The 20,827-nt window shown below is 47.8% G+C and overlaps 1 protein-coding gene across 7 annotated transcripts in view; it reads right to left on the reverse strand.

Annotated features, from left to right (window-relative positions):
- btbd10b (BTB (POZ) domain containing 10b) overlaps positions 1-20,827 on the reverse strand; it is a 115,567-nt gene that overhangs the window by 20,676 nt on the left and 74,064 nt on the right. For all 7 annotated transcript variants that reach the window (XM_072466195.1, XM_072466190.1, XM_072466193.1 and 4 more), the window contains one exon: positions 17,096-17,198. In XM_072466195.1, the coding sequence (XP_072322296.1) occupies positions 17,096-17,198 (103 nt within the window). The remainder of the gene's footprint in view (positions 1-17,095; positions 17,199-20,827) is intronic.

Genomic DNA, 20,827 nt, shown 5'->3' on the forward strand with positions numbered 1-20,827 from the left:
TACAATTCTAAAGGGGGTGCAGGAGCACAGGGATCCGGGAATCGATTTGCACAACTTCAAGGTGGCATGGCAGGTTGAGAAAGAGGATAATAAAGCACACTAAGACGTAACATTTCTGATTGACTTACTTGTATTTTTAATTGAAATTTGTGGCTGAAATTCAGAAGTTATTTACCCCAGGATGAGTTTAAATTAAACAGAGCTGTAGAACTAAAGGCTGGGTTATTTTTTATAATAGATAAACAGTCACCGGTAAAACATTTTCATGCTCACAAAAGACCTAAATGACTGGAAACCAAAAAACAAACATGTTTTAAACATATACTTCACTTCAATCAGAGCTTTTGGAATAGTTTTATATTCACAAAAATCGTGAAACATCATGTCTGAAAACACAAAGATAAGGGATTGGTATGTTTTTTAAAAAATGCTAATTTAGTAGTCTAAAGTTATTTGAGACTGAGAAAGAGATGCAAACAGGCGTTGATTGAGATCAGAGCTTGTTCCTTTTGAAATGCAGACACTAAGAATTCTCCAAGCATGAAAAAGCCCAAATTGTTTTATTGTCTTATGATCCAGGAAAGAAGTTTCTGATTCCTTGAAATCATACACAACAGATGAGGGATACAACTGCCAGATTTATAGAGTTGATATATTTGTAAGAGATGTCTCCAGCCCCTGATTTACTTGTTTATCTCTTGGGGTGCACGCTATGGGTGTTACAAGTTTGATGGCGAGGTGCGGTTTCCCTCAGCTAGTCTTCTTCCAGAGGAGTCCTCAATGGCCAAGATTAATTGTACACTACCACTGGGGTTGACTGAAAGTCGGGTCTATCATCAGTGCCACATGCCATTTACACGCCTCCAGTAAAGGTAAACGCAACAGCTTGGCTGGGGAAAGGATGCAGTAAGGCATGCTGCGGCTGCAGTGTCAACCGTCTAAAATATGCAAGTTAGCAGTTTGCCATGGCAACCCTCCCATCTCATAGCCCCAGTCTTTATAACCTAGAAAAAAGGCAGCAGGCATATGGGAATACCACCTTCCCGTTACACACCACCAAGAACAGGTTTAATTGTCGAGCAGTTGGGGTAAAGAGCAGGAATAGTAAGAACACTGGAAGTGCAGGACAAGCAATAGAGAGCAGTGGAAATAAGAGCAGGAACAACAAAATAGGGTATCTGGGTGTTCATGTGCATAGTAGGTCTTTGAAGGTTACAGAAGATACTGAGAGAATAGTTAGCAAAGCATTTGCAATCATAAAGGTATTGTAAGCAAAAGCTTTTTAAGGCTCTGGTTAGACCAAAACTGTGCCCATTTCTGCTCAACACAATTTAGCAACAATGTGAAGGCTCTGGACATGGAGATTTACCAAAACTGTTCAGAGGCAAGGGATGCTAGCCAAAAGGCGAGGTCGGAGAAGCTGGGGTTGTTTTCTTTGGTGGAGAGTCAAGATAGGTTTAGATAAGGTAACTAGATACGGTACCAAAGAACATTTATTTCCATTAGCTGATGGTATAAGGATGAGGGGGACACAGATATAAGCTTTTAGAGGACATGTGGAGGAACTTTATTGTTGCAGCAGACGGTAATGATCTGGAATTTGTTACCTTCGAGGGTGGTGGAAGTGGAGACGATCAATAATTTCAAAAGGAAATTGGTTAGACACTAGAAGGATACAATGAGTAATGGGACTGACTGGATTGCTCTACCAAGAGCCAGCAGGTACTCAAGGGGGGGGGGGGGGGGAGGAGAGAAAGAGTGACAGAACAGGTAAAGTAGCCGGTTGGGTTTGAAGGAGACCAGTGAGATCCAAAGCAACCACATCTGCAACACAGGAACTTCTGAGTAGTGTGTGTGGCTGTTATCTGGACACTTTGATCCACAAGGTAATCACATAGATTGGGTTAAGTAATAGTTTCAATTTGGTCACCAGTCAGGGACAGAAGATGTGACAGACAGGTATGGGGGTCCAGTATACAGTGATTTAACAGCCTCTGCCTTTGACCTTGTCCAATAGGTACAAGTTGTTTCCTACCTGTGTCACTGAGAACAAAGACAGCAGGGAGAATGGGCAAATTAACCATGGTATCATAGCACATTGAAATGGTACGAGTAAAATGGAATGTGGTGGGGAACAGGAGGGGATAGATAATGTTCTTTGCAGTAGTGACTTGGGAGTTCAGAAAACTGTGAAGGACACATCCCAATTTCTGGGGAATATTTTAAAGGGAGGATCCAGCTATGGTCCATGTAGGAACCAATAACAAAAGCAGAACTAGGAATTACGTTCTGTCCAGAGCAGTAGAGGAACTAGGGTACAAATGGAAAAAGCAGACCCTGAAAGATAATCTCTAGATTACTAGCTAAACCACATGAAAATTGACACAGGTCAAACAGATCAGAAAGTTGAACATGTAGCTCAAGGAGTGGCATGGGAGATACTGGTTTCAATTCACGGGGCTATAGCATCAGTACTAGGAAAGTGGGAGATGTTCTGTTGCAATGGCCTACAATTAAACTAGAAGGGACAGAGACTTTACTGATAATAATGCATCAAGTGAATATGGTCAAATAAGGGGAAAATGGCAAAAAACTCAAGGTACTTTATCTGAATGCACAAAAGCATTCTTAACAAGACAGAATTTAGTGGCAGAAATAAAGATAAATGGGTTTTATTTAAGAGCCAGTATTGAGTGGTTGCGTGGTGATCAAGGTTGAGAAATAAATATGCCAGGATACTGATCTTTTGAAAAGACAGACAATATGGAAGAAAGTGTGGGGATGGAAGCAGAGGAGTTGGTAGGCCTAACATAAGAAAAAAACAAGAGTTAGGAAACTATGATGACAGTAGATTAAACACCCCAGTGGCCATATTATTGAACAGATTGTTCATAAAATAAGAGATTGTAACAACGGTAGTGCAATAACCACGGAAAACTTTAATCTTCATGTAGATCAAAATAATGAGTAATGAGGGGGATGAGTTCACGTAATGCATTCAAGACATTTTCCTGTAACAATACATCATGGATCCAACCAGGGAACAGGCTATTTTAGATCTCGTCTTGTGTAGTAAGACATAGTTAATTAGTAATTTCATACCAAGGACTCCTCTGGGGAAGGATGATTTTAATATGATGAATTTCACTCAGTGACATACTTAAATTAAAGTCTTAAACTTAAATAAAACAGACTATATAGGCATGAGGGGCGAGATGGTAATAGTAGGTTTGGAAATTAGATTAAAAAGTATGATGGTAGACAATTAATGGCAAACATTTAAATACATATCTCATTGGTTCCAACAGATACACATCCAACTGAGAAGTAAACTCTCCATTTGAGGCTCGTTAAAGATAGTATATACTATTGTCAAGATTAGCAAGCCTGAGAAGTGGAAGAGTTTTAGAAACCAGAAAAAGATCAAAAAAATTGAGACAGGAACATATAAACAGAGAGTATTCGTCGAGTACTTTCACGACCAGTGCATCCACTAAAATTCCCTAGTGTCTTAAACGGTCCAAAAGGACCCACAATAGAAGGTGTAACATCATTATTCAAGGAAGGAGAGATAGAGAAAGCAGGGAAATACAAGCAAATTAGCCTGACACAAGTCATAGGGTAAATGATGGACTCCGTTATCAAGGAAGTGGTAATAGGGCACTTATGTCATGTGAGAGTACCTTTAAGAAATGGGTGTTTAAGAAATGTTCCTTTAAGAAATGGGCGTTTAAGAAAGGTACCTTGAAGAAATGGGTGTTTATCAGTGATATCGGAGTGTGGGTGGAGCTGGGCTGTCTGTCAGCTTTTTACTTTTGTTTAGGCTGTTTGCTGCAGGGTGTGTTTTAGTTTCGTTTTCAGTGTTGGAGCTGAAGCCAGACCAAGCAAGTGTACTGCTGTTCTCTCTGCCATCAAAAGACTATCTCTTGATCATTTGGTAAATTCAGAATTATAAATGTTCTCAGTAGTGAATGTAAACCTAATGTGCTTTTGTTAAAAGGTGTTTCTTTTGGCTTCTGGATGTTGTTTGGGAAGTTATTAAGGATTACTTAGCGTTGTATTCTTTGGGGGTTGTATTTAAATTGATGGTTGCTAAGATGTTTACTGTATGTTTTAAAAGGTTAACTTGAGTTCATAGAATAAACATTGTTTTGCTTTAAAAAATATTTTTCCATTTCTGCTGTACCATACCTGTAGAGTGGGCCGTGTGCTCCCCATAGCACAATCTATTAAAAGTTGTGGGTCAGGTGAATTCCATGATACACTTTGGGGTTCTCTAAACCCGAGCCCATAACACTTAGAAAATCACAATATAATTAGACAGAACCATCATGGTTTTTAGAAAAATCCTATCTATCTACTTAATTTGAGCATATAATATGTAGGATAGATAAGTGGGAACCAGTGGTATTTTCAAAAGGCATTCGATTAGGTACCGACTCATGGTGTTGGGGTGATATATTAGCATGGACTAGGATTGGTGAAAGGACAGAAATCAATTAATACCTACATAGGAAAAGGCAGAGACCGATCAAGGCACGTCTCAAGAGGAAGCAGACTGGCAAGAGATATTTTTTTTAAATTTTATAAATTTAGAGTACCCAATTCATTTTTTCCAATTAAGGGACAATTTTGCATGGCCAATCCACCTAGCCTGCACATCTTTTTGGGTTGTGGGACGAAACCCACGTAAAGACGGGGAGAATGTGCAAACTCCACACGGAGTTGCCGGGATCGAACCTGGGACCTCGGCGCCGTGATGCAGCAGTGCTAATCACAGGGCCACCGTACTGCCCCTACTGGTAAAAGACATTATAGAAGGAAGATTTCAAGGTAAACGAGGGAGTGTAAGGACAAGAAAATTAATGTTGGATGGCTTGAAAACTGAAGGAAGTTACTGGCACATGATAGAGAGATATGGAAAGACTATCATGAGCCAAGGACCTGCCTTCAGGCAAAGCACGCATGATGATGAGTATGAATAATAACTTGGGAGGAAGGGATAAAGTGTAATGTATCCAAGGTTGCTGATGATGCAAAGCTGGTTGGGAATGTAAGCCGTGTGAACACGAGGAGTGAAAAGGGATACAAGTGAGCGGACGCTGGGGCATGCATCGCAGATATGTTTGAGACGCTGCTGGGAGATGGGGCATTCTCCGGACCCTTGGAGATGGACAGAGCATTCGCGAGGAAGCCGCGAACGGGAGACCCCCCCCCCCCCCCCCCCGAGGGCAATGGTGGTGAGATTCTGCATGTACTTGGATAAGGAGCACATTCTACAGTGGGCCAAGCAGACACGGAGCTGTAAGTGGGACAATAGTATCCTGCAGGTCTACCAAGACCTGAGTGTGCAGGTGGCCAGGAGAAGAGCAGGCTTCAACAGATTAGGTCGATCCTTTTTAAGAAAAAGGTGATGTTCGGACTGTTGTATCCGGCCCGCCCCTCTCTGGGTCACGTACGAGGAACAGCACTTTTATTTTGAGTCGCCTGAGGACGCGCTGGACTTCGTGAAAAGGAAAGGACTGGTGGCGGACTGAGAACTTTTGAACTTTGCTGCAGCATTCGTGTTTTTTTTTTCTTTTGGTTTCTCTGTTCTTTAAAAACAAAAGTTTTGGAACTTCCGGGTGCGGCGATGACCAGCTAAGTCGCACGTTTCGGCAGGTCCCGTTGGAACGGACTTTTGGGCTCTTAATAGGAGCCCCAATGGCAATTTAAACGGCCAAAAACACTGTGCGGTAAACCAGAAGGGAATCCCCCCGTACACGCTTGGATAAGGGAGAGGATAGCGGCCGGATTGCGGAGGATCCTCTGGAGCAGCGGCAAGGAAGGGAAGCTCAAAGCAAGATGGCGTCGGAAGGTGGTCGTTTGTTATGGGGCCCGGACCAACAAGAGTTCCTGTGGCGCTGTGTGGAAGAGCTGAAAAAGGAGTTGAAGAAGGAGCTGTTGGCCCCGATATTACAGGCGATTGAAGGGCTAAAGGAGGAGCAGAAGGCCCAAGTGCTGGAGCTTCAGGTCGTGAAGGCAAAGGCTGCTGAAAATGAAGACGAAATACAGGGCCTGGTGGCGAAGACAGAGACGCACGAGGCACAGCACAAAAGGTGTGGGGAAAGGCTGGAAGTACTGGAGAATAATTCGAGGAGGAAGAATTTAAGAGTTCTGGGTCTTCCCGAAGGCGCAGAAGGGGCGGATGTCGGGACGTATGTGAGCACGATGCTTCACTCGCTAATGGGATCGGAGGCCCCGACGGGCCCTTTGGAGGTGGAGGGAGCTTATCGAGTTTTGGCGCGAAGACCGAAGGCTGGAGAAATACCTCGAGCTATAGTGGTGAGGTTTCTCCGCTACAATGACAGAGAGACGGTCCTCAGATGGGCGAAGAAAACTCGGAGCTGTAGGTGGGAGAACGCGGTAATCCGCGTATACCAGGATTGGAGTGCGGAGGTGGCGAGAAGGAGGGCAAGTTTTAATCGGGCTATGGCGGTGCTTCACAAAAAGAAGATCCAGTTTGGAATGTTGCAAACGGCAAGATTGTGGGTCACACACCAAGGGAAGCACCACTACTTTGAGACGGCAGAAGAGGCGTGGACATTCATTGTGGACGAGAAGCTGGAATAGTCTGGCGAGAGAAAGAACTTTTGGGACAAAGTGGTGGGGTGATTATGTGGGGGCGAGGAAAAAGGGGGGGGGGGGATGATTTTTCAATTTGTTAATTTTGCGATCCTGTAACTTTTCTCTCCCCCCCCCCCCCCCAAAACATGTGGAAGAGAGAGAGAGTATGAGGAACTGTGGGCGCCGGCCATTAGGGGCGGGGCCGAGTGGGAAACGCGGGCTTTGTTCCCGCGCTATGGTAATTATGGCGGGAACAGGGACGCAGGAAGGAGGGGGCCTCGCACAGTGGGGGCCGAGGACAAGGGGGGGAAGCTGAAGTCAGCCAGAGTTCGCTGACTTCTGGGAGCAACATGGGGGGTGCAGCTACGCTAGAGGGGGATCTAGCGGAGGGGGGGGGGGGCGGGGGGGTTAACTGGGTTGCTGCTGCTAAGGAGAAGGGGGAGCTCTTATGGGATGGGGTGGTCGAGGCGGGAGGGCGCCGTCGAGGGGATACACGGGTACATGGGAACCGGGTGAGGAGCTGGGTTAAAAAAGGGGATGGCTAGTCGACAAGGGGGGGGGGGGGGGGGGGTAAAGAGCCCCCCAACCCGGCTGATCGCGTGGAACGTGAGAGGGCTGAACGGGCCGATTAAAAGGGCACGGGTACTCGCACACCTAAAGAAATTAAAGGCAGATGTGGTTATGTTGCAGGAGACGCATCTGAAACTGATAGACCAGGTCAGACTATGTAAAGGATGGGTGGGACAGGTGTTTCATTCGGGTTTAGATGCGAAGAACAGGGGGGTGGCTATCTTCGTGGGGAAATGAGTACTGTTTGAGGCAAAGACCATAGTGGCGGATAGTGGGGGTAGATATGTGATGGTGAGTGGCAGATTGCAAGGGGAGGCGGTGGTTCTGGTGAACGTATACGCCCCGAACTGGGATGATGCAAATTTTATGAGGCTTATGTTGGGACGTATCCCGGACCTGGAGGCGGGAAAGTTGGTAATGAGGGGAGACTTCAATACGCTGCTTGATCCAGGGCTGGACCGGTCGAGGTCCAGGACCGGGAGGAGGCCGGCAGCGGCCAGGGTGCTCAAGGACTTCATGGAGCAGATGGGAGGGGTAGACCCCTGGAGATTTAGTAGGCCTAGGAGTAAGGAGTTCTCATTTTTCTCCCATGTTCACAAAGTATACTCACGGATAGACTTTTTGTCTTGGGAAGGGCACTGATTACGAAGGTGACAGGGACAGAATATACAGTCATAGCTATTTCGGACCAAGCTCCACATTGGGTAGACCTGGAGGTAGGAGAGGAAAAAGAACAGCACCCACTCTGGAGAATGGATATGGGCTTATTGGCGGATGAGGGGGTATGTTTAAGGGTGAGGGGGTGCATCGAAAGGTACTTGGAGCTTAATGACAATGGAGAGGTTCAGGTGGGAGTGGTCTGGGAGGCGTTGAAGGCGGTGGTTAGAGGGGAACTGATATCCATAAGGGCACATAAAGGGAAGCAAGAGGGTAAAGAAAGGGAGCGATTGCTGAAAGAACTTTTGAGGGTGGACAGGCAATATGCGGAGGCACCGGAGGAGGGACTGTACAGGGAAAGACAAAGGCTACATGTGGAATTTGACCTGCTGACCATGGGTAAGGCAGAGGCACAGTGGAGGAGGGCACAGGGTGTACAGTATGAGTATGGAGAGAAGGCGAGTCGGCTACTGGCCCACCAATTGAGGAAGAGGGGAGCGGCGAGGGAGATAGGTGGGGTGAGAGATGAGGAGGGAGAGATGGAACGGGGAGCGGAGAGTGTGAACGGGGTGTTCAAGGCATTTTATGAGAGGTTATATAAGGCTCAGTCCCCGGAAGGGAAGGAGGGAATGATGTGTTTCTTGGATCAGCTGGAATTCCCTAAGGTGGAGGAGCAGGAGAGGGCTGGACTGGGAGCACAGATTGAGACGGAGGAGGTGGTAAAAGGGATTGGGAGCATGCAGGCGGGGAAGGCCCCGGGACCGGACGGATTCCCGGTGGAATTTTATAGGAAGTTTATGGACCTACTGGCCCCGCTTTTGACGAGAACCTTTAATGAGGCTAGGGAAAGGGGGCAGCTGCCCCCGACTATGTCGGAGGCAACGATATCGCTCCTTTTGAAGAAGGAAAAAGACCCGCTGCAGTGTGGGTCCTACAGGCCCATTTCCCTTTTAAATGTAGATGCTAAGCTCCTGGCCAAGGTGATAGCGACGAGGATAGGGGACTGTGTCCCGGGGGTGGTCCACGAGGATCAAACTGGGTTCATTAAGGGAAGACAGCTGAACACGAACATACGGAGGTTGCTAGGGGTAATGATGATGCCCCCACCAGAGGGGGAGGCGGAGATAGTGGTGGCGATGGACGCCGAGAAAGCATTCGACAGAGTGGAGTGGGATTATCTGTGGGAGGTGCTGAGGAGATTTGGTTTTGGAGAAGGGTATATCGGATGGGTACAGCTGCTGTATAGGGCCCCGGTGGCGAGCGTGGTCACGAATAGACAGAGGTCTGATTACTTCCGTCTCCATAGAGGGACGAGGCAGGGGTGTCCCCTGTCTCCGTTACTGTTTGCATTGGCGATTGAGCCCCTGGCCATAGCACTGAGGGGCTCCAGGAAGTGGAGGGGAGGAGAAGAACACCGGGTATCCTTGTATGCAGATGATTTATTGCTGTATGTTGCGGACCCACTGGAGGGGATGCCTGAGATAATGCAGACACTCAGGGAGTTTGGGGAATTTTCGGGGTACAAATTGAATATGGGTAAGAGTGAGTTGTTTGTGGTGCATCCGGGGGAGCAGAGCAGGGGAATAGATGACTTACCGCTGAGGAAGGTAACATGAGATTTCCGCTACTTAGGGATTCAGATAGCCAGGAGTTGGGGAACCTTACATAGGCTTAATTTAACAAGATTGGTGGAACAGATGGAGGAGGATTTTAAGAGATGGGACATGGTGCCCCTGTCACTGGTGGGTAGAATGCAGGCGGTCAAAATGGTAGTCCTCCCGAGATTCCTCTTTGTGTTTCAGTGCCTTTCGGTGATGGTCACAAAGGCTTTTTTCAAGAGAATTAAGAAAAGTGTCATGAGTTTTGTGTGGGCCGGGAAGACCCCGAGAGTGAGGAGGGGGTTCTTGCAGCGTAGCAGGGATAGGGGGGGGGGGCTGGCACTACCGAGCCTAAGTGAATACTACTGGGCCGCCAATATTTCAATGGTGTGTAAGTGGATGGGAGAAGGGGAGGGAGCGGCGTGGAAGAGATTGGAGATGGCGTCCTGCAAGGGAACCAGCCTACAAGCAATGGTGACGGCGCCGTTGCCGTTCTCCCCGAAGAAATACACCACAAGTCCAGTGGTGGTGGCAACACTAAAAATTTGGGGGCAGTGGAGACGACATGGGGGAAGGACGGGAGCCTCGGTGCGGTCCCCGATAAGAAATAACCATAGGTTTGTCCCGGGGAGAATGGATGGGGGATTTGGAGCATGGCAGAGAGCTGGGGTTGTGCAACTGAGAGATCTGTTCGTAGACGGGACGTTTGCAAGTCTGGGCGCGCTGACGGAAAAATAGGGGTTGCCCAAGGGAACGAATTTTGATACATGCAACTGAGGGCTTTAGCGAGGCAGCAGGTGAGGGAATTCCCGCAGCTCCCAATGCAGGAGATTCTAGATTGAGTGATCTCAGGGACATGGGTGGGGGATGGTAGGGTGTCGGATATCTACAGGGAAATGAGGGACGAGGGGGAGATCATGGTGGATGAGCTGAAGGGGAAATGGGAAGAAGAGCTGGGGGAAGAGATTGAGGAGGGGCTGTGGGCTGATGCCCTACGTAGGGTAAACTCGTCATCCTCGTGCGCCAGGCTAAGCCTGATACAATTCAAGGTTTTGCACAGGGCGCATATGACCGGAGCAAGGCTCAGTAAATTTTTCGGGGGTAGAGGATAGTTGTGGGAGATGCTCGAGAAGCCCAGCAAACCACATGCACATGTTTTGGTCATGCCGGCACTGCAGGGGTTCTGGGTGGGGGTGGCAAAGGTGCTTTCGAAGGTGGTGGGGGTCCGGGTCGAGCCAGGCTGGGGGTTGGCTATATTCGGGGTTGCAGAAGAGCCGGGAGTACAGGAGGCGAAAGAGGCTGATGTCTTGGCCTTTGTGTCCCTAGTAGCCCGGCGAAGGATATTGCTTATTGTGGAAGGAAGCCAAACCCCCGGGCGTGGAGACCTGGATAAATGACATGGCAGGGTTTATAAAACTAGAACGGATAAAGTTCGCACTAAGGGGTTCGGCTCAAGGGTTCACCAGGCAGTGGCAACCGTTCATTGACTACCTCGCAGAACGAAAAAGGAAATGGGAATGTAACAGCAGCAACCCAGGGGGGGAGGGGGGAGGGCCCGGGCGGGTCCTCAGGGATGTTTGTGTATAGATATTTGTACTAGGTTATGTATATTGGATTGTTTGATTTTATTTTTGGAGAGTTATTTTTGATATGGCAGTTGCCATTTAGTTTATATATTAATTTATTTATTTGTTAAAACGGCCACTGTTATTTATACTGTTTTATTGTTGTTAAAAGGAAAACCTTTGTATTGTTTTGTTTGGCCAAAAAATTTGAATAAAATATATATATATTTTTTTTTTAAAGTTTTTCGTTTTGTGGAAGCTGTTTGTAATGCCTTCTGTATTGATTTTGGGACCAGCGGCAGAGCTGAGTGAGTTAAGGTTTTCATTTGCACTGTTGGGGGATGGAGGTGTGCTTGTTTTAGAATTTGGTGTTTTTCTGACGGGGCAATTGTGTGGGGATTGTTTTGATGTTGGAATATGTTTGTATGTGGGGGGGGGGGGGGAAACGACAATAGGTGGGAGACTATCCGGCACCAGGGATGGGGGGTCACCAAGCGAGCTGGGCGGGCTAGCTCACAGAAGCCAGTGAGGGGTCTGCATATGTTTCGGTTTATCAAAGGGGTTGGGTTACAGAGTGTTGTTACTGGGGGGGAGAAGGGGGGAAATGTTTTTGCTGACGAGGGAGGGACTTGGGCCAAGGGACAGAGAGGAGGTTGGGGGCGGAGGCTGCCTGGGGGCGGGCCGGTGGAGTCGCGGAGCATGGGCTGGAGGCAGGCCCAAAAAAGGGGATGGCTGATCGGCGAAGGGGGGGGGAGCAATGAGCCCCCCCAACTAGGCTGATCACTTGGAATGTTCGAGGGTTAAATGGGCCGGTCAAGAGGGCACGTGTGTTCGCGCATCTGAGGGGGACTGAAGGCGGACATGGCAATGTTGCAAGAGACACACCTTAGAGTAACTGACCAGATTAGATTGAGGAAAGGGCTGGGTCAGTCAGGTCTTCACTCGGGACTAGACTCAAAGACTAGTGGGGTCGCGATCCTGATCAATAAGCGGCTGGTGTTTGAGGCAGGTAGAATAGTCTCCAATGTGGGAGGCCGGTACATTATGGTCAGTGGGAAACTGGAGGGGGTTGCAGGTGGCGTTAGTAAATGTGTATGCGCCAAATTGGGATGATGTGGAGTTTATAAAGAGGATGCTGGGGAAGATATCGGGCCTGGACTTGCACAGGTTGGTCATGGGAGGGGACTTCAACAGTTATTGACCCTGACCTGGACCGGTCAAGCTCGAAACGGGCAAAGTGGGCAGCAATGGCGAAGGAACTAAAAGTTCATGGAGCAGATGGGGGGGTGGATCCATGGAGATTTGGACTGCCGAGGGTGAAGGGAGTTCTCCTTCTACTCACACATGCACAAAGTGTACTCCCGGATCGATTTCTTCATTTTGAGCAGGGCCTTACTGGCAGGGGTGGTGGATACGGGGTACTCGGCGATCACAATCTCAGACCATGCACCGCACCTGGGTTGACCTGCAGGTTAGTAAAGAAAGTAACCAGCGCCCGCAATGGAGGTTAGATGTGTTAGTGTGCAAGCTGCTGAGGAAATGTATTTGGAACTACCTGCAGGTCAACGACACGGGGGAAATTTCAGAACCGGTAGTCTGGGACGCACTGAAGGCGGTGATTAGAGGGGAGCTGATCTCGATACGAGCCCACAGGGGTGAAGGTAGACAGGGCAGAGACAGGACCGACTGGTTAAGGAGATACTACAGATCGATAGGAGGTATGCGGAGACCCCAGAGGCAGGGCTTTTAAGGGAACGGCGGAGGCTACAGGCGGAGTTCGGCTTATTAACCACATGGAGGGCAGTGGAGGGGGCGATCTATGAGTATGGAGAGAAGGCCAGCAGAATGCTTGCACAGCAGCTTATAAAGAAGGAGGCAGCCAGGGAGATAGGGAAAGTAAATGATGGAGATGGGAACCTGGTTGGAGATTCAGCAGGGGTGAATAAGGCGTTTAGGGATTTCTACAGTAGGCTGTATAGGTCGGAATCCCGTACGGGGCCAGAGGGGATGAGGCACGTCTTGGGGGGGGGGGGGGGGGGGGGGGGCTGAATTTCCCAAAGGTGGACGGGGAGCAGGTGGAAGGGCTGGGAGCCCCGATCGGGTCTGAAGGCCATGCAGGCGGGTAAAGCCCCGGGGCCGGACGGGTACCCAGTGGAGTTTTATAAAATGTTCTCTGGGATATTGGGACCGGTGTTGATGAGGATGTTCAATGAGGCAAGGGAAAGAGGGGTGCTGCCCCCGACGATGTCACAGGCCACGATTTCGCTGATTCTGAAGCGGGAGAAGAACCCGGAGCTGTGTGGGTCCTACAGGCCGATATCCCTGTTGAATGTGGATGCTAAATTACTGACCTAAATTTTGTCCTCCAGGATTGAGGATTGTGTTCCAGACGTTATTGGGGAGGACCATTCGGGGTTTGTTAAGGGCAGGCAGTTGGTGGCAAATGTAAGAAGGCTGTTAAATGTGATCATGATGCCCCCGGAAGGTAGGGAGGTGGAGGTTGTGATCGCAATGGGTGCAGAAAAGGCTTTTGATCGGGTAGAATGGGATTATCTGTGGGAGGTACTGGGGACGGTTCGGATTTGGGCGGGACTTTATTGACTGGGTCAGGTTGCTGTATCAGGCTCCTGTGGCAAGTGTACGGACGAATAGGACAACATCGGACTATTTTAGACTGCACCGGGGGTCGAGACAGGGATGCCCCCTCTCCCCACTGTTGTTCGCGCTAGCTATAGCGCCGTTGGCAATTGCTCGGAGAGCCTCAAGGGGCTGGAACGGACTGGTCCGGGGGGGGTGGAGCACAGAGTCTCGTTCTATGCAGACGACCTGCTTCTGTATGTATCGGACCCTTTAGAGGGGATGGAAGAAATCATGAGGATTCTAGGGGAATTTGGCCGGTTTTCGGGGTATAAGCCAAATATGGGGAAAAGTGAGATGTTTCCGATCCAGGCGAGGGGACAGGAGGGGCGATTGGGGGAGCTGTCGTTTAGATTAGTAGGGGGAAGCTTGAGTTACCTAGGCATTCAAGTGGCACGGGAATGGGACCGGCTGCATAAATTAAATCTGGCCCGGCTAGTAGACCAAATTAAGGACGATTTTCGGTTGGGACACGCTCCCGTTGTCACTAGCTGGGAGGGTGCAGGCGGTGAAAATGATGGTCCTCCCGAGATTCCTGTTCGTGTTTCAATGTCACCACCCATCTTTATTCCGCGGTCCTTTTTTAAATGGGTCAACAAAGTGATCTCTGGCTTTGTTTGGGCAGGCAAGATCCCGCGTGTAAGGTAATGCTTGAGCAGAGTCGGGGAGTGGGCGGGCTGACGCTGCCAAATTTTAGTAACTATTACTGTGCGGCGAATATAGCCATGATCAGGAAGTGGGTGGTGGGGGAGGGGTCGGCATGGGAGCATATTGAGGCGGCTTCATGCAAGGGCACCAATTTGGGGGCGTTGGTAATTGCACCTCTGCCGTTCCCGCCAGCACGGTACTCCACCAGCCCCGAGAGTCTGGGGACAGTGGAGGAGACATGTGGGAGCATCGGTCTGGTCCCCAATCTGTAATAATCACCGGTTTGCCCCGGGAAGTATAGATGGGGGGTTCCGGATATGGCGGAGAGCAGGGATTGAGAGGATGGGGGATATGTTTATAGAGGGGAGCTTTCCGAGTATCAGGGCGCTGGAGGAGAAGTTTGGGTTGGCGAGGGGAAACAAATTTGGGTATCTGCAGGTGCAAGACTTCCTACGTAAACAGGTGTCAACCTTCCCACTCCTACCGCTAAGGGGGATTCAGGACAGGGTAGTTTCCAGAGGGTGGGTAGGAGAAAGGAGCATCTCAGACATCTACAAGGAACTTATGGGGTCAGAGGAGATGCAGACCGAGGAGCTGAAGGGCAAGTTGGAGGAGGAGTTGGGAGGATAGAGGATGGTCTATGGGCGGACGCATTGAGTAGAGTCAACGCGTCCGCAATTTGTGCCAGGCTCAGCCTGATACAATTTAAGGTCGTGCACCGGGCTCACATGACAGTGGCCCGGATGAGCAGATTCTTTGGGGTGGAAGACAGGTGTGCAAAATGTGCGGGAGGACCAGCGAACCATGTCCATATGTTCTGGGCATGTCTGACGCTTAGGGGATTTTGGCAGGAGTTTGCAGATGTCATGTCCACGGTGTTAAAAACAAGGGTGGCGCTGAGTCCAGAGGTGGTGATTGTCGAGGTGTCAGAAGACCCGGGAATCCAGGAGGAGAAAGAGGCAGACGTTCTGGCCTTTGCTTCCCTGGTAGCCCGGAGACGGATATTATTAGCTTGGAGGGACTCAAAGCCCCCAAAGTCGGAGACCTGGCTATCGGACATGGCTAGCTTTCTCTGTTTGGAGAAAATCAAGTTTGCCTTGAGAGGGTCACTGTTAGGGCTCGCCTGGAGTTGGCAACCGTTCGTCGACTTCTTCGCGGAAAATTAATCGTCAGTAGAAGAGGGGGGGTTTAGTTTAGCTTAGAGTAGGGGGTTAATAAAGGAGGGACCTGTAAGGGAGGGAGACGGCTTTTGCACTATGTTTCATGTACATTGTTTATTGTGTTGTTGTTATAATACCAAAAAATACCTCAATAAAATGTTTATTAAAAAAAAAAGATTCCGAGAGGTCCAAAGGGCAAATGTTGAGGCTGTTTCTGCTGTCTGGAGAGTCCAGAACTACAAAGCACAATCTAAGGATAAGGGGTCGGCCACTTTGGAGGATTGCGAATCTTTGAAATGCTTTAATTTAGATGGCTGTAAATGTTCAGTATTTGAATATTTCCAAGGCTTCAACTGATTGATTCTGAGCGATAGGATGGTATTTGACATTAGGAGAGTGGAGTTGAAACCAAAGATCAGCCACAATCTTATTTGATAGCAGAGCTGTCAAGGGGCTGTATGGCCTATACCTGCTCCAATTTCCTTATGACTTGAAAATACATCGTCCTCCCTGCATTGTCACTGGATCAAAATCCTGGAGCACCCTACCGAACAGCACTATCACCTTATCAACTGCAGCATTTTCACGCAATGGCTCAGCTTGTCAAGAGCTTTCAGAGGGTGGGAAATAAACACTGGCCTTGTCATTAATCCAATGCTCACCTCCCGAGTGAATAAAAAAAAGGAAAATCTACTTTCCAGTGATAGCCGCTGTCATTAGTTTTTAAGTGAATATACAAGGAACTCACTGAAAGTCGGAAAAATGCCCCCCCCCCCCCCCCCCCCCCCCCCCCCACCCCACAGAGCAGCACCTGGTTTAGAAGATTAGATTAATCAGAAAGCAACAACAATACCCAGGAGGCAAGTCAGCATCTGAAACTGGGAATGAACCAAGACCATGTTTTTCCAACATTGTGCATCTTCAAATTCCGCAGTTAGGAAATGAAATGGGCTTGGCAAAGTAAGTATAGAGTGTAAAATCCTATCTCTGATAACAACTAAACATATTTTTGTCCCCTCGCCTCTCTGAAACAGAAACAGTCTCTGTTTTCTTTAGTAGCTTTTGATGTTGCAAAATATAGATTTCTATGCAGGAAGTGGGGAAAAAAACAGGTTAACAAGTCAGTCGTTAATTCCCCAGTAACACAATAAATATCTTCAACATGCCAGATGGAACAGATGGAGCTGCATTATTCAACACCATAAAATCGACCCTACAGCAGAAACCCCTCTGCGTTTCTATTGATTTATTAAGAGCTGCTTGAACATAGGACCAAAAGAAAATTATGCAAAGACGCTCGAAGGCTGTTAATAGATGGTTTAGAAGTCAACCCTTGAGTTTATTTTTGATCAGGGTATTGCTCTTCTATTGACTCCAAGCTATTTTAAAATTGTTCTTGAAATTAAACACTGCTAATGAATATGAATAAATGCTTGCCAATCAACCAAAAGATCAGATTTTATTCACTCGTATACAACTGGTGTAAGTAATCAGCTACTTCTTCTGCTTTAAAACATATTCTCAAGTAATAATAGCCTAAATTTAATTTTCTTCAAATTATCCCACGCTCAATAAAGTTGCCGCAGACCAGCCACAAGAGTCTGTTCCATGACATAACATTTACTTGCCGTTTGTTTCAATATTATAAACTCACCAAAATAGCTCGAAACACTGTAGAGCTGATTCCTTCTGCCACCTCGTACTCTCCCTTTTCATTCGGACGTGTGAAATTGTGCTCTCTCCCTGACCCAAACATCCTACAGGAACACAGAACAGCGTGGTTAGTGACATGTTCATAAATATGTGCTGGCCACTTCACTCAGCTGAAGGGAAAACTCAAGTTCTGAAGCTGCAAGGTTCGACTAATGTTGATTCTGAAGCTGCAATCACACATTCAATGCTAGCATCCAGGAAACTAATTAAGCAGTGGAATTGAATTTGAAAGGCATTTTACCCTCTCAATCTTGAACATTTCTGGGTTTGAGAGTGGACGAGGGAAGATAAAACACAAGGGGAGAGCAATTCTTTTTCAAATGAAAGTCTGGGGCGTCATTCTCCGACCCCCCCCCCCCCGGGTTGGAGAATCGCCGGGGGCTGCCGTGAATCAGCCCCCGCTGGTTGCCGAAGTCTCCGGTACCAGATATTTGGCGGGGGCGGGAATCGGGCCGCGCCGGTTGGCGGGCCCCCCCGCTCGATTCTCCGGCCCGGATGGGCCGAATTCCCGCCGATAAATTGCCTGTCCTGCCGGCGTGGATTAAACCACCTTTTGAACGGCGGGACAAGGCAGCGTGGGCGGGCTCCGGGGTCCTGGGGGGGGGCGCGGGGCGATCTGGCCCCGGGGGGTGCCCCCACGGTGGGCCTGGCCCGCGATCGGGGCCCACCGATCCACGGGCAGGCCTGTGCCGTGGGGGCACTCTTTCCCTTCCGCCACGGTCTCCACCATGGCGGTGGCGGAAGAGACTCCCTCCACTGCGCATGCGTGGGAAACTGTCAGCGGCCGCTGATGCTCCCGCGCATGCGCCGCCCGGGGATGTCATTTCCGCGCCACCTGGCGGGGCAACAAAGGCCGTTTCCGCCAGCTGGCGGGGCGGAAATTCCTCCGCCGTCGGCCTAGCCCCTCAATGTTGAGGCTCGGCCCCCAAAGATGTGGAGCATTCCGCACCTTTGGGGCGGCGCGATGCCCGCCTGATTGGCGCCGTTTTGGGCGCAAGTCAGCGGACATCGCGCCGTTTCGGGAGAATTTCGCCCCTGATCTCTAAAAGTATTCAATGTTTTGCATCAAACTTAACATATTACAATTGTGCTATTTTTAAAAAGGGACTAGTTTTATGTTCTTGGGTCTCCTAACTTTCATATGCCTTTTGCTGTGGTGCTATTCCAGCAAAAGTATTCTTTACAATTTAAGTAAAGAACATTTTTCCAAAATGTACCGAGGTACATTGCAGCTTAAGACAAATAAAATCCTAAGGATTTTAAGAATTATTTTCTAGAAAACAGGAAATGCAGTGGTGGCAAGGTTTAAAAAGGGAATCCCAGGAAACTGGAGTTAGGCAACTGAACCTATTAACGGTGAGTGAAATTGGGTGACAGGGTAACATGCACAGGGCTAGAGTTGGAAGGGTGAATGTCATACTGGAGGATAGAGAGCTAAGGAGGGTGAAACCTCGAGGGAATTTAGATCCAAGAATAATTAGAACTTCAATTGGTGGATTGAGCTGGCGCTGTGTCTGAGAAAAATGGGGAGGGGTCCGAGGCTTCGACCTCCCACGCGGCAACAAGTTAAACTGAACAGGTTTCACACTGGAGTCGGACTCTGCTGCAACAAACTCTTCTATTGGGGTCACGGTGACTCACCCCTGTGCAACTGTGACGAAGTGCAAACCATGGTGCATATAATTGACAAGTGCCCAGAACTGTGCTTCAGTGGCAGCCTCACTGCCCCGCACCAAGCTGATGAGGAGGCTGGACTGGCTGAAGAATTTCAAATTTGACATCCAGCTGTTCATCTGTGCACATGATAGGAGTAGTACAACATCTCTAATATATTCTGGCATTTTCCCTGACACTGGTTCAGTGACTTATAGACATTGGTTTTCTCTCTTCCTACTTCCTGGAATAGCAGGGTTATGTTTGCTACCTTCCAATCCAGAGCAACTGTTCTAGAATCTAGGCAATTGTGGAAAATTAAAGCCAATGTATTCACTATTCTTAGTTATCTCTTTTAAAACACCAAGATGTAGGCCATCAGGTCCAGGGGATTTGTCAAAGTTAAGCCTGCTTAATTTCACCAGCGCTATTTAAAAAAATTAATATCCCCAATTTCCTCGTTCTCATTAGGACCCATGGCCTGCCACTACTTCCAAAATATCTTTTTTTGTCTTCTAATATGTAGGTACGAAGTTATCAAATTTTAATGTCTCTGCCATTTCTTATTGCCAATTATAATTTTTCATGTCTCTGCCTCTCAGGGGCCCCCATATTTACCTTTGCTCATCTCTTCCATTTTTACAAACTTAGAAGTTTTTACAATCTGTTTTTATATCGCTTGCTAGTTTTCTCTCAATGTTTTTTCTTCATTAATTTGAGTATTGCTGCAAGAGAGACATCGAAGCTTCTCGTTTTGCACTCATCAGGACATTTCGTAAGAAGACCATAATAAGCGGAAAACAACAATTTATACTGTATGAAAAGAGTGTACTGACTGCTTTGTCCTTCCAAGGTAATCTAAGATAGACTGAGCACTTTTCAGGGTCGAAATTCTGAGCAACGGGGGAAGCTAGCTGTCACATTGCTAATGCGCAGTAGCAACACGAGTGGTGTTCACCACTAACAGGGTGCTACCGCCAAGCCAAAAAGATGTCCGCTTTTCATACAAATGAGTAATGCAGTATATAGATTTTGATGCCAGTGTGCTGCTAGGTATGTAGACCGCACACCCCAAAGACTGGCGGATTGTATCAAACAACATGTCCAGCCACTGTTTGCAATAGGCAAGGTACAGGCTATGCCCAACCAGTCCATGCTACCAAAACCGAAAACAGTGTCCAACATTAGTTGTGATTCTGTGATTGGGCATTTTTGAAATAATCCGCAGTGTGATAAGAATTAGGCTGATAACCAATTTAAGATGGTCAGGAAGGCTCAGAGTGTGGTGCATTTACATGTACTAGAAGCAAAATATATGAATAAACAGGGCCTGTTCTTTGCAGACAGCAAGAATGAACATATACACACATTGCGCCTGTTTCAGCTAAACAATAAATGAAAGCCATTCGCTGATTCATTCCTCAAGGCAATGTCAAGAACAATCAGGGTCATACTGCCCGGTTTAAATTTTAAACACTGATTGATAGATAACGGTCAGTCAGTGACTATCAAGCGCATTTTTCATGGCAAAAGCTCCACCAATCAGAGTCCACTTGTCAACCAATCAGCACCCTCCTCGCATGCAGTATAAATTGTTGTTTTCCTCTTATATTGGTATTCTTGCAAAGAGTCCTGTTGAGTGCAACACAAAGTTTTGGCATGTCTCCTTTTTCTAGCAATACTCCCAATTCTGTACTATCAAATAACTTTGGCCTTTTTTTCTCCTCACTCCTCAGGCTTATTCCTCTTTTTCGCATCATTATAAGCCTCTTCCTTTAATCCCATTATACCTTTACCTTTTCTTGTTAGCCAGTAGTCCCTATTTTTGATGCAAACAAATCCACAATCTATTTGCAATTGCTTTTAGGGGTGTTGGGGGAACGGGCAGTGAAATGAGGTTTACGGAGCTGATTGGCAGTGGAGAAAAAGCAGTTGGGGGAATACCTTTGCTCTCCAAATTGATCATAGTCGTTAGGTTTCTCTACCGAACAGATCTTAATATTTTGATTCAAGATTTATC

The sequence above is a fragment of the Scyliorhinus torazame genome, chromosome 10 (genome assembly GCF_047496885.1).
Source record: "Scyliorhinus torazame isolate Kashiwa2021f chromosome 10, sScyTor2.1, whole genome shotgun sequence".
NCBI classification, from domain to species: Eukaryota; Metazoa; Chordata; class Chondrichthyes; order Carcharhiniformes; family Scyliorhinidae; genus Scyliorhinus; species Scyliorhinus torazame.